Source organism: Zea mays, chromosome 4 (genome assembly GCF_902167145.1).
Source record: "Zea mays cultivar B73 chromosome 4, Zm-B73-REFERENCE-NAM-5.0, whole genome shotgun sequence".
NCBI lineage: Eukaryota > Viridiplantae > Streptophyta > Magnoliopsida > Poales > Poaceae > Zea > Zea mays.
In genome coordinates, this window is record NC_050099.1 from 244586613 (window position 1) to 244600575 (window position 13963).

At 47.7% G+C, this 13963-nt stretch overlaps 1 protein-coding gene and 1 pseudogene across 1 annotated transcript; both read left to right on the forward strand.

Moving 5' to 3' along the window:
* Positions 1 to 9675: 9675 nt before the first annotated feature.
* On the forward strand, positions 9676 to 11520 carry LOC100273156 (uncharacterized). The gene is made up of 4 exons (NM_001147602.1): positions 9676 to 10163; positions 10305 to 10364; positions 10460 to 10689; positions 10768 to 11520. The coding sequence occupies exons 1-4, from the start codon at positions 10044 to 10046 to the stop codon at positions 10958 to 10960; spliced, it is 603 nt and encodes a 200-aa protein (NP_001141074.1). The 5' UTR covers positions 9676 to 10043; the 3' UTR covers positions 10961 to 11520.
* Positions 9976 to 11216, forward strand: LOC100313946 (beta-carotene hydroxylase 1 pseudogene; annotated as a pseudogene).
* Positions 11521 to 13963: the final 2443 nt, after the last annotated feature.

Consider the following 13963-nt stretch of genomic DNA (forward strand, 5'->3'; position numbering starts at 1 on the left):
GACATCATTTGGGAACCTTGTCATGAGCTTATTCTCTTGCTAGTTCAGGCTCCACTTCTATACACTATCCTGGAGTGGCAGTTTGGATGAATACTGGAACGATCCTAGTCTGATCCAATTTATCTGTTGTGCTACCATGTATGTCTTTTGCGAATTAGCTCTTTCTGAACTTTGAGTTTACTGTGGATGTGATTATGCAAAATACAGAGAAAGTTGTAGTAAAAGAAGATTATTACCATAACCAGACTATCCGAGCAGAACAAATGACCGACTGTTCCCAAACTTGCATTAGTTAATGTAATAAGTGATATCTTGGTATGATGTTTAAATAAGTCTGATCAAAATAGTAGTCAACTTCAGCATATCATGCTTGTCATTTTTTGTTGTCTTCACTCTATTGCTTGTCTGATGCATGTAGTGTTTTTTTTGCTAATTTTATATTACAGTCTATTAAATTAGCTTGAATTATTGTTTGTAGGATGTATTTCGAATTATCTACCTGTGGGGAAACAATTTATATTAATTGTCGATCTAGTTATTCTGAACGTTTTATATTTTCACAACGAATTTGATCTGAGCAAATTCTATTGCATTATACTACTACCAACTGACAGTCTTCTAGAAAGGAACATGATATCAGAGATCATTTGTGCCTAAATCTCCGCATTTTTACCTCTCCAAAGCAAATGCCAACTGCAATCAGTTTCTGTCAGTGTAGCATTGGTTATTATTTCATTATAAACACCTTGTGTTATATGTCTTTCTCAAATTATTGCAATAACTAACAATTGGCATCTTGCTGTTGCTCATTAGCATTAACATGTAACCGTTTTCTGTCCATGATATTTCAGTCTCATATGGAGGCTTTGAGGGCTGAACCTGTTGCTGAAGGTGAGATGCCAGCATCCAGTGTGCGCCTTGTGTCCAAGGTGCTCTCCCAGAACAGCTCACACCAATTTCTAAAGAGCGTTGGCATCAAAACATCGGCATCCTTCAAGTCATCATCATCAAATCAAAGTGAGCTTCGGGAACAACTTCCAGCTGAAGCGACGGCTGCTGTTCAAGGTGAACTCGACCAGCTCAGGAAGAAATGTGAAGTCAAGTGGTGATGCTGTGAAGTTCAGTGTTGTCCACTTAGTTTGTATGCTCACTGGAATAGTAGTTTTATTTATCTCCGGAATATGGAATTGTGTGCTCATTAGTATCTTTTGCAATTTCCAATAAAATTGTTCTCTGCACATCTGTGACCAAACTGGTGGCATATAATAAAACATATGCCACGTCAGCGCTGACGTCAGCTGCCACGTCACTAGCCACGTCAGCGCTAACGTCAGCTGCCACGTAACTAGCCACGTCAGCACTGATGTCATACGCCATCGGGACCCTTCCAAACGACTGTTAATGACCAAAACACGGCTCTATCTATGACGATACCGTACCGTCACAGAAAGCAAACGACGTTAACGACGCCGTCAGCTTGCTCGGGCAGACGACGGATTATGACGGAAAAGTGCCTTCCTCCATGACCAAACCTGATCGTCATAGAATGAAATCACTTCCATGACAACGCGTATTTCGTCACAGAATGGATACACATCGATGACGAAAATGGGTAGTCCGTCACAACACAACAAATGTGACGCGACCCCTATGACCAAATCGGAATCGTCACAAATTCGTCACAAATCTTTATCTGTGACGATACCTGCATATTCTGTGACGCCATACAAACGTCATCGATGATAAGATCTCTACTAGTGCAAACCCTCAGGGACTTTGGCTACAATCTGAGCAAAGTCCCACTCCTATGTGATAATGAGAGTGCTATCCGCATGGCGGATAATTCTGTTGAACACAGCCGCACAAAGCACATAGACATCCGGCATCACTTTTTGAGAGACCACCAGCAAAAGGGAGATATCGAAGTGTTTCATGTTAGCTCTGAGAACCAGCTAGCCGATATCTTTACCAAGCCTTTAGATGAGCAGACCTTTTGCAAGTTGCGTAGTGAGCTAAATGTCCTAGATTCGCAGAACTTGGATTGATTTATAGCATACATGTGTTTATGCCTTTGATCATGTTCCTTATGCATTTTGTTGCTTACTTGTGGTGCTCAAGTTGTACAAACACTCCCCGGACCTCACAAGTCCTTTTTGCAAGTGATGCACATATTTAGGGGGGAGCTGTGCTACAACTTGACCCTTTGAGACTAACCGTGTGCTTGAGTTTGCTTGTTTTAGTCTCAAAGGAGGTTTGAAAGGGAAAAGGTGTACTTGGACCATGAAAGACTTCCACTGCACTCCGATGAGAGGGTAACTTATTCCAAGTTCATCTCATGTACTCCTATTGCCTTTGTATTCTTAATTGAAGATTTTGGTGAGGCAATGGGGTTAAAGGGCCAAGATTGATCCTGTTTTGGTGCTTGATGCCAAAGGGGGAGAAAATAAAGGCCAAAGCAATAAATGGATCAGCTACCAGAGTTTTTGAAAATAGTAGTAGAATAGAGTTTTTTGTTTGTCAAAACTCTTTTATTGTCTCTCTTGTCAAAAGTTGGCTTCTTGTGGGGAGAAGTGTTGATTATGGGAAAAAGGGGGAGTTTTTGAATCTTGAATCAATTTCTCTTGGAATGACTCTCTTTATGTTTTAACAAGTGTGTTTGACTTAGAAATAGAAATTTGAGTTTGATTTGCAAAAACAAACCAAGTGGTGGCAAAGAGTGATCCATATATGCCAAATATGAATCAAAACAATTTTGAGTTCTCATTTGCATTGATATTGCACTTGTTCTAGTTGCTTTATGTTGTGTTGGCATACATCACCAAAAAGGGGGAGATTGAAAGGGAAATGTGCCCTTGGGCCATTTCTAAGTATTTTGGTGATTGAGTGCCAACGCAAGTGCTTTTGTGTTGATCTATGCAATGTGGTGGACAAAGTGCAAATCATGTCAAAAGGTATGTTTCTAGACTTAGTACATTGCTTTATGGACTAATGTATTGTGTCTAAGTGCTGGAAACAGGAAAGATTGAATTGGAAATGAGATGGCTCTGTTCAGCCAAAGTCAGCTCGGTCTGGGTGCACCGGACAGTGTCCGGTGCGCCAGACTGGCTCAGGCGAACTTGCTGTTCTCGGGAAGAAATTAACGGCGTACGACTATAATTCACCGGATTGTCCGGTGTGCACCGGACAGTGTTCGGTGAGCCAACGGTCGCCGGGCCAACGGTCGGCCGCTTAATCCGGGCGCGACGCGTGGCCGAGCCAACGGCTAGAAGGGGGCACCGGACTGTCCGGGGGGCACCGGACAGTGTCCGGTGCGCCAACGGCTCCAAGGCTGCCAACGGTCGGCTTCACCAAATAAGGAAGGAAATCCGCACCGGACAGTGTCCGGTGGTGCACCGGACTGTCCGGTGCGCTAGGCGACAGAAGGCAAGAATTGCCTTCCCGGATTGCTCTCAACGGCTCCTAGCTGCCTTGGGGGTATAAAAGGGACCCCTAGGCGCATGGAGGAAAAAACCAAGCATTCCTTGAGCACTCTTGATCACTCACACTCCATTCTTGCGCACTTGTTCGACATTCTAGTGATTTGAGCTCCGTTCTAGTGTGCTAGTCTTTTGAGCTTAAGTCTGGGTCTTGTGTGTGCGTATTTCTGTGATCTTTGTGTCTTGTGTGAGTTGCTAATCCCTCCCTTACTCTGTGCTTCTTTGTGAACATCTTTGTAAGGGCGAGAGACTCCAAGTTGTGGAGATTCCTCGCGAACGGGATATAGAAAAGAAAAGCAAACACCGTGGTATTCAAGTGGGTCTTTGGACCGCTTGAGAGGGGTTGATTGCAACCCTCGTCCGTTGGGACGCCACAACGTGGAGTAGGCAAGCGTTGGTCTTGGCCGAACCACGGGATAACCACCGTGCCATCTCTGTGATTGATATCTTTGTGGTTATTGTGTTTTGTTGAGACTCCTCTCTAGCCACTTGGCAATATTGTGCTAACGCTTAACCAAGTTTTTGTGGCATTAAGTTCAAGTTTTACAGGATCACCTATTCACCCCCCTCCCCTCTAGGTGCTCTCAATTATAGAATCTAATGTGATATAATCTAATGTGATCTACTTAAACAGATTAGTGATACTGGTAGAAGAGATTGGACCCTACTAGCCAGGTGTTAACTTAATCTAGTACATTAGACCAACTTAACCATGAGCAGAAGAGCTAACCGAACCAATAGAGTTATGATGAATTGCACAATCTATCTATCTCCACCTAACATCAAACAAACTTTTGACCTACATCATGTAGTCTATCTCATCCATGTCTATCTTAACCATACTCCCCCAACCCTGATAATATACACTAACGTCGAATCAATGAGACCAAGACTGAAGAAGGAAGAGATCAACCTCATCAAATCAAGGGAGGATAAGATTCAAGCCAGGTCTTTAAAGGAATCAAGATCCACTATCCATGATGGAGTCTCCCCTTGCCAAAATCTCCAGGTCTTTAAAGGAATCAAGATCCACTATCCATGATGGAGTCTCCCCTTGCCAAAATCTTTCTTTCTTATACTTGCCTTGATCTTTCCTACCTCAACTTCCTTTGCTAATAGCAAGAAACATGATTATAATGTGCCCATGCTATCCTAGTCACTTACTAATTAGTCAAAAAAATCTACCAATTAGTATAAAAATATATATTATGGATTTTTGAACTAATTAGAAACAAAAAGCCAAACTCTAAACAAGACCTTCGGCTTCCCTTTTATTTACAACAAGGGAGTCTTCTTTCCTCTTTCAACAGAAAATCTAGCCCTTCTTACAAAATTGCCGCAGTAGCCTACACACCCTAGGGTGCTTACCAGTGACACTTTACCACCTAGGGACAAAGTTCCAAGAGAAAGATTGCAACAAAACAAAGATATTTGAATTTCTCAAGTGCTAAAAAATGGGGCAACTCTCATGGATTTTCAAGCCCTCTAGTGCCACAAAGGCAAGCTCACAAAGGTTGGGATACTCCCTAATCAAGGTTTAATATTCATCTAATCAAACACTCACAAAGATAGGAGGAATTCCTAGGCCCTAGTCTGGTCATGGACAAGAGTGGGGAGGATCAGCATCATGAAATGGTGGAGTGGGAGAGATATTTATAGCTAGCATACCAAAACTAGTCATTTGAGACTGGGTGGACAAACCTGGCCTAGATAGGTTGGAAACTTGGTCTCGCTAGGTACTCAAACCAACTAGCAGTTAGCCCAAAATTTAGCCTAGCTGACCCTAACCTAGCCTAGTCGATATGCCAACTCGGGCTGGCCAGGTTGGTGCTAGGGCTACAATTTGAGTGGTGTTTTACTTCCCCTCTCTCAATCTTGGGTTGCTCTTGAGCACCATTTTGCTTCTCTCAATCTTGGTATCTAGAACATCTAAGATTAATAGTATGGTGCTCGTGCGTTGCAACGAAACACAAACTATTCGTTAAATGTTTATTACCTGTGCATATCTATGTTCTTGAAGCGTCGTGGTAGACTGGTTACCTCATTTAAACTATTGTTCCACGGCATAAGAACTTGCAAAATATCAGTCATTAGGTTTGCAAAGAAGTGTCATTTATAAATATCAGTCATAAGAATCTGTGTCTCTCGACCGATGGTGGCCTCGAACGAGCTGTGACTGCATCTCCCACCCAAGGTTGGCCTCAGGCGAGGCATGAGTGCGTCTCCCGCCCGAGGGTGGCCTCAAACGTGTCGCGACTGCGTCTCCCACGTGAGGATGGTCTCAGGCGAGGCGTGATTGCGTCTCTCGCCCGAGTGTGGCCTCGAACAAGGCCTGGTTGCGTCTCCCGCCCGAGGTTGGCCTTTGGCGAGGCGTGATTGCCTCTCTCGCCCGAGGATTGCCTCGGGCGAGCTGTGACTACATCTGCCACCAAAGGTCGGCCTCGAGCGAGGCATGACAGCGTCTCGTGCCCGAGGGTGGTCTCGGGCGAGCAATGACTGTGTCTCCCGCTTGGGAATGGCCTCAAGCGAGTCGTGACTACGTCTCCCACCCGAGGACGACCTCGAGCAAGCCATGAATGCGTTCTCCCGCTCAAGGGCGACCTCGGGCGAGGCGTGAATGCGTTCTCTCACCCGAGGATGGCTTTGGGCAAGGCGTGACTGCGTCTCCCGCCCGGGGTTGGCATCGAGAGAGCCGTGACTGTGAGGTTGTCTTGGGCGAGTCGTGACTGCGTCTCTCACCCAGGGTTGGCCTCGGTCGAGTGGTGACTGTGTCTCCCGCCCTCGAGCGAGTGGTGACTGTGTGTCCGGACCTCGGGCAAGTCATGACTGCGTCTCCCACCCTAGGCCACCCTTGTCAAGCTGTACCCTAGGCCACCACCCTTGTCAAGCTGTGAATGTGTCTCCTGCCCAGGGATGGCCTCGGGTGAGGCTTGACTGTGCCTCCCACCCGAGGGTGACCTCAGGTGAGCCGTGACTGAGTCTCCTACTCGAAGGTGGCCTTGTGTACACCCTAAATTTAGGGTATAATTTTTTTTCTAATATCCACTAAATTCAGGTGTTACCCTCCCTTTTCTTTGATTTTCTTTTCCTTTTCTCTAAATAGTGGAGAATGTCTTTATTTTATATCTATATGTAAGCATGGTAAAATAAAATACTAGAGGTGGTTTTGTTGTTCCATCATGCCGAAGCATATTTTATTTGATGAGTGATTTTATGGAGCATGTATTTAATAAGAAATTCGATTTGAATTGGTAGAGAGAATAGAAAAGAAGAGAAGATAAAGAAATTAGGAGAGAAAAGGAAAAGGGCCCATCCCTCCCTTCGCCTCCCGGCTATCCCACTTGGCCCCTTCCCCTGCGGCCCAGCATAGCCAGCCCAGGCTGCCAGCCGTGGCCCAGCTCGCTCCCACACCCGTGGCCCAGCCACCCACCCCGGTCGGCCCACGCGCGCTGCGCAGGCACAGCCGCGGCCGCGTCCATCCGCCCACCCCTAGCCAGCTGCCCCACATGTCAGCGTGGTGCCCTGTTCATCTTCTCTACTAACTGCCCCACAATGCTGCAACCACGACATTGCTCATCCTGCGCCCGCGCAGTAAGAAAACTCCCCCCATGTCCGCTCTCCTCCCTCTCGCACATAGAACCGTCGAGCCCGTCCGTATCGGGATCGCCCTCGTGGCGCAGCCGCCCGCGCCAAGCTGGTCTCGCCCGCCGGCCTCTGTAGTGCTGCCGTCTGTTAGAGCTTTGCCCCGTTGCAGGCGTGCCCCACCAGGCGGTCGAGCGGCCTCCATGCTGCGGCTAGTCCGACGCGGCCAGCCCGCGGCCAGTCGGTGTAGCCAGCCAGCGCGGCGACCTGGCGTAGCTCGTCTGCACAGCCCGCGCGGCCTGCGTAATCTGGCTCGGCCCTTGCGCGACCCCGGCGCAATAGTCACGTGTTGTCGTGCGTGTCGTCTCGCGTTGTTCGTGCGTCGTTTAGCGCATGTCGTGTACGTAGTCGTCGTCCATTTGCATGTTCGTGCACGCGCGTCCGGTCTGCATGTTATTTGCGTGCTGTTTCGCGCATTATGCTGTTCGCGCACACATTGTTCGTTCGTGTAAATCGTTATTTGCACGCTTTAATAAAACCACTTCGCCATATCGTGAAAAATTGAACGCTCATGTATTTGCTGTCGCCTATTGACAATTGAACGATTACAACAATTTTACCTATCTGCCGATCTAGTTTGCCTACCGTCCGAATCCCCGGTAGTCTCGGCACCAAAATTGCTGCTAGTATAGTATCTGCTGCTAACAATTGCATTGGAAGATCAAGATCGGTGAACGCTGATTTGCTGCCTTGGGCCTTAACAATCCTCAGATAGGCATCGTATCTTAGAATCCGGGAAACGCTTCTATTTTGCTGCCCAATCTGAATGAGGCGGTATTAATGGAAATATAGGATGGCAATGGCAATCCGTCGACTTGCACCGTATTTTTCTTTGTTTTGCACCAATCTGTCTGTTGCACAATAATATGCATTGAAATTAAGCTGAAGTTTTTCTACAGAAAAGGTTTGGAAAATGGAACGCTCATGTGTTTTGCAGAGTCTCAACAAGAAGCAGCATCACGTAACAGACATAGCAGTTAAAATTGAGCTAGTATAGCCTCATTTGGAACAAATCTGCCGACCCAGTTTGCCTTAGAGGAGTACCGTCCGAATTCCCCTGTAGTCTCAGCACCCAAATTGTTGCTGCTAACAATTGGAAGATCAAGATCAGTGAACGCTGATTTGCTGCCAGTGCCAGAAAATTAGAAGGGCATCGTATCTTACTGCCCAACAAAATTAGAAGGGCATTATTCGCAATCAATCCCGTGCAGGTTTTAGGGCTTCTTCTTCGCGGCCTACTAATTCTCGGTTACCCTCCCATTCTATAAAAGCAGCCACCATCGGCAGAGACGATCATCGATCCATCCCAGTGCAGATCAGCATCCAACAAATCCCTCACGAGCGTCTCGATCGAGCAAGCAGCTGAAGCCATATGGCTCGCCAGGCCACAGCCCTCTTCGCATCTGCGCTGCTGCTGCTGGCAGTAGCCTTCATGTCTCATGGTAATAAGCTCGCACTGCAGTATAGAACACGTATATAATGGCCTTCGATCTCTTTTCTGTTTGCTGGGAAAAACACATGAAAAATCTTTGGTGGTGTGCAGATTCTGGTGTGGAAGCGTGGTGCCTGGAGTACCCTTCGCCGGACCCCAACTCCTGCCACGGAAGCGACGGCCTTCGTTACTGCCGCGACTTGTGCGTGGGGGTCGGCAATGGCTTCGTCGGCGGGGAGTGCAATAAGGGCACCTGCTACTGCCTCAAGTGCGCCGACGAGCCACCACCGGCGTCGCGTGCTCTGTAGGGCTCATGTAGAGTCTGCAACGGATGCATGCATTAGGAGTGTTTTCGTATAAGAAAGATGAAGTTTCAATTCATAAACCATGCAGTGACCTGAGTAACACTCGAGGTCCTGAGTTCGTATTTTTATTTTTTGTAGAAGGCAGACTTTAAACGGGGCTAATTTTGAGGGCGCTAATTTTCCAATTACAAATATCTGATTCGATATAGAGATCGGTAAAAAAAGATGGAATTCTAAAAACATATACCACATGCAGATCTAGAATAATAACATACAAACCTATATATCTATTCTTATTTTTGAAGCGTGTAGCACTTGAGTGTCCGGACAGAAAAAAAAAACATTTTAGCCTGGTTCGGTTTGATTCTAATCCATGTGGATTGGATGGTGTTGAGTCGTTTTAAATCTATCTTACAATCCACATGTAATTGAAATCTGTACTACTTATTAAGTAAGCAATAGTAGTCTGCCATTGACTTGTTCTGCCTTTGACCTGTTCTGCCATCTACGTGCCCCCACAGGCCGTACACGCAGGTGTCCAGCAAAAATTATCATGTCCGCGCGAGTTGAACCTGACCAGTTCAGCCACCAACAGAGTTCTTATTGTTTAGTCCGCGCCAAAGCTTATAAGCCGCTCCATGTCTCCTTTACTAGCCAGTATGGTACTAAGTTTTTGCAAGACAATATAACAACACAACAGTGCAGGCGTTTTGGGCTGATTTTTTGGTGCGGCCCATACTCCTGCTAGGTTTGGGGTGGTCCATAGTCGCGCGACAGCAGGAGTAGCAGTCTTCTTCGGCCGTCCGCTGGCAGCCGAGCAGGCCCAAGTGGTGCGTCCTGTTCACCCACGACGCCTGCGTCGGCCCTGCCCGAACTGGCGTGCAGAGCAGTGCTCCACGACGCCGCCACCACCTGCCCCAGCAGCGGCACGCTCCGACAACGTCGACCATGGCGGTGCGGGCGCGGGGGCTGGGGAGTCTGTTCCCTGCTAGATCCAGTAGATGGCCGACTCATCGAGGCCCTCCGTGAACATCATCTGCGCCGGTCGTCTGCTCGGCTGCAGTGGATTAGGTGAGCGGGGTTCCGGTAGAGGATTGTTTAGTTTGGGATTCTAGGTTCCTCGCTCCCGTGCCGGAGACGACGCTAGACGATGAGGTCAGTGCCGCGGCGGCGCGGCGCGTCGCAGAGATGAAGGCGCGGAAGCGGTCCGAGCGGCGCACCTACCTGGTGGCCGCCGTGATGTCCAGGCTCGGGGTCACGTCCATGGCCGTCGCCGCCGTGTACTATCGCTTCAGCTGGCAAATGGAGGTAACTTTCTACTGATTGCCTCTTCTTTTATTTGCTATGGGTAGAGTTGTTCCAGTAGTATGTGGCCATGACGTGGCCCCGCGAGTGTGCCAGTGGTTGAAGCGCAATGCTGGGAATTTTACGCCTCTCCATGCACTGCAGGGCGGCGCGGTCCCGGTGAGCGAGATGTTCGGCACGTTTGCGCTCTCCGTCGGCGCGGCGGTACGCGGCGGTCCTTGGCAGCTCAGCTCTATCTCCAACTTTTTTTCCTTTCCTGACGCGAAACTGGGCTGACTTCCCTGGGCGCGTCCGTGCAGGTCGGGATGGAGTTCTGGGCGCGGTGGGCGCACCGGGCGCTATGGCACGCCTCCCTGTGGCACATGCACGAGTCGCACCACCGGTCGTGCGAGGGCCCATTCGAGCTCAACGACGTGTTCGCCATCGTCAACGCCGTGCCGGCCATCTCCCTCCTCGGTGACGTCGCGAGCAGATACACCATATGGACAATTTTGAGGGCGTCCCGTATGGGCTCTTCCTGGGACCAAAGGTGAGTGAGTGGTGCCCCTTCGTTTGTCCTCACCTTTTCTGTGATCCGCTCTGTGGTCACTCGTGGTTGTGGTTTCAGGAGCTGGAGGAGGTCGGTGGCCTGGACGAGCTGGAAAAGGAGCTCGCGCGAATCGGCCAGACCATCTGATGGATTTGTCCGGATTCCGGCGCGGCGATCTCCGCTCCGCTCCGTGATTCCGGCGCAGCCTCATGGTTGGGGAGCCGACGACCAGAACCTCCAGAAGGGATTTGGTTTGGATGCGCGAGCGTAGATCTTGACCTGCATTTCGGATGGTCTGTGGAGGCATAGCTCGTACCTGGAGATGTCTGGTGCCATGGAATTACTTTTCTTTTCTTCTTTTCCTGACATTTTCATGCCGGCGTCTTTATTTGTGGAGACGTCGCACGTTCTGGCCCCTGTATTACTGTTCTTATGGCTAGGATTCTGTATATAACTTGTAGAGACATGTTATGAACCACCAGCTCAATGAAGCTAAAAATTCGGTGGTTGGAAACAGCGCTGAAAAAACAGAAGGTCCTCCTTTCACATTCAGAGGCGCTAGCGCAACGAGGGCACGACGACCAACGTTACACAATAGTTCCATTAGCCAGCCTTAACTTAAAGTTGTAGCCACGTAGAGGGAGAAGAAGGCGATGCAACAGTCTTTAAAAAAACAACGATGATGCAAACAGTCTCTCGGTGCAAGTAGTAGAAGAGGCTATCTTATTTTAACCCAAATGCATGTAATTTGCTAATTTCTCCTTTTATCTTGTTGTTTTTTTGCTCGTTACTGGATCAGCTATATGGATGAATAAAATATTTTCTTTCAATACATATTGTGCTGCTCACGGAGTGATATTCGAAATAGAAGACAAGAATAGAGCATTGGTGGAATGGTGGCATGGCTGGACAAAATAATCACGGCTCGTGGTTGGCTCGGATCGATTCGATTGATTTTTTTTTCACAAACTGTCTGAAATCCTATTTTGGTTTGTTAACGAGCCAGCTCAACGTGCTATCGCATTTCAACAAAATACATTTATGCATGAATTGATGAACATGTTCAGGGTCGGACCCAACACCTTAGGTGGTGGCATGGGCTACCTCGCGAGTTCTAATAGATAGAAGCAAGTATAGGGCAAAAGTATAGGCACGAAGCATCGCAGTGTAATATCGTCTAGGTTATCTCTAAATCCTGGGTCCACCACTAAAAATGTTATATGTATGTGCGGTGTCTATGACCTGTAAGTTAAATTGGTGATGGATGAACTATGTTTATGTATTCAATTGGTCTATACGACTATGCATATAGGTTAAACTGATGAATGTGTGTGAAATATAAATTTATGACGAACAAATGAGTAATAGTTGTATTAATTTGGTGTTGCATTGATGTGATATGTGAAACTATGAGTATAATTATTATTTTTTGTTGTTAAATTGGTTTGTAATTAACTAGAAATTTAATAGTGTTGTATATATATGTATATTATTGTTTTTTGTCATGGCTCGTGACAAGGAGCTAGCTTAAGCTCGTAAACAAGTCGAGCCGACTCTTTGTTTAGTTTCTTAACGAGTCAAACTGAGACAGCTCAAACAACTCGAACTCGGTCGAACCAAGCCTTGGAGTGTGAGGGGTGCGAGGAGCAGAGGGTCTGTCTTCGTGCGGTGCTTCTTGGGGGAATCCTTTCTTTCTCATCGCAGACGGAGGCAACGGACGAGGCGGCGCCTCCGTTGTCCATCGTGCCGCCACCTTGGAGCGTGAGAGGTGCGAGGAGTAGAGGTTCTGCCTCTGCAGTTCTTGGTGGAATCCTTCCTTTCTCCTCAACAGAGCGTCTCGGCAGCGTCCCAAGCCAATGATTTTGTACGATAGACAGGCATCTGCCTAAGAGGCTAAGAGGATCCAATTCAAACATACTCTTAGAGATGGAGACTCGTTCTCCGATTATTCACGACAAATTTCTCTATTAGAGCTTATTAGAGCATCTCTAACAAGGACTATAAGATAGAGCCTTAAACATTAAAATACACTATATTTAAAATATTTAAGACTTCAATAATAAACTTTATGTTATTAGGAAATAAATAATCTCTACTAATATCTATCTCTTCTCTTCTATCTACTAACTATTAAGGCATTAGTGTAGACTGCCCCCGCCTCCCCTCTGCGCGTGGCAACCCCCACCCCCACCCACCCCGCAAACCCCGACCAAGCCGGCCTACCCCCGCGGAAGCTCCGCGCGTGCCGCATCTATCTCCCCTGCACCGCCTCCCCATCCGCGCACAGCCTCGCCTCCCCCTCGCACCGGTATGCCCGACCAAGCCGGCCTACCCCACAAGCAAGCCTCCATGGCGATGGACCCCTGCTCTCCCCTCGCGCCCCCTGCTCTCCCGCTGGCACGCCGCGGTGCTATCTCCCCTGCCCCGCCTCCCCCTCCACGCACAGCCCCGCTTCCCCCTCGCACCGGTATGCCACGGCGATTCCGCGCGCGTCGCAACCTCTGCCATGCCCAATGGTCCGCACGCGCCATCTGCGCCCAATCCGCCGCTTTCCACGTCGCCAACAACCTACGTTGGTTGTGTCTACCGATAAATAAGTCGGACACAGCGCTGAGGCCATTAGCGCAGATGATAGACAATATGTCACACCCCTGTTCTACTAGCCATAAGTCTCTTCGCGGAAGGAGTTCATCCAAGTTGTACAACCAGTTTCAGATTTTATTTATTGAAGTTAATAACTGCAGTGCAGTATGTTAGTCTCTAGAGAATAATATTTTTGTGTTTCAGTTAACTCTGTGTATTTTTTGTCATGTGTATTTTGTGATGTGTTTCTGGAGAATAAGCTTGGGGCGGATCCGAGTTCCGACAGAGCTTGCACTCTGTGCTTATGGAAATGTGTAAGCAGATGGAGATCGATTGCCACTCTGGAGGTAGGGTTCAATTGCAGAAGTGTAGAATCTTTTCTATTTTATCTCTATCGGAATAATGAATAACATGACCAATAATGTGAATAAATAATGATGCACTTGATAGATACATGTTTCTTTGCTTTTTAGTACTGCACATATTGCCTGAATCTCATAAATGTTGCACAATATGCATATGGCCTTGCCGCTTTTGGGAGGCAACTTCATGCAATGGGACTGACATATGCTTTAGAAATCCACCCTGATAGAGTATATACTTTTTCTATTTATTTTGTGCAATTTTTAAGATCTTCTCACCTTCTACCAGGGAGTTGTGAGTACCAGGGGCACCCTGATAGCTTCACGCC

Excerpts from the sequence above, each read along its gene's own strand:
- LOC100273156 (NM_001147602.1), top strand. The coding sequence starts at position 10,044 with ATGAAGGCGCGGAAGCGGTCCGAGCGGCGCACCTACCTGGTGGCCGCC. Across the intron at positions 10,365-10,459 it reads CGCTCTCCGTCGGCGCGGCG|GTCGGGATGGAGTTCTGGGC; the intron begins GTACGCGGCGGT and ends GCGTCCGTGCAG. Across the intron at positions 10,690-10,767 it reads GGCTCTTCCTGGGACCAAAG|GAGCTGGAGGAGGTCGGTGG; the intron begins GTGAGTGAGTGG and ends TTGTGGTTTCAG.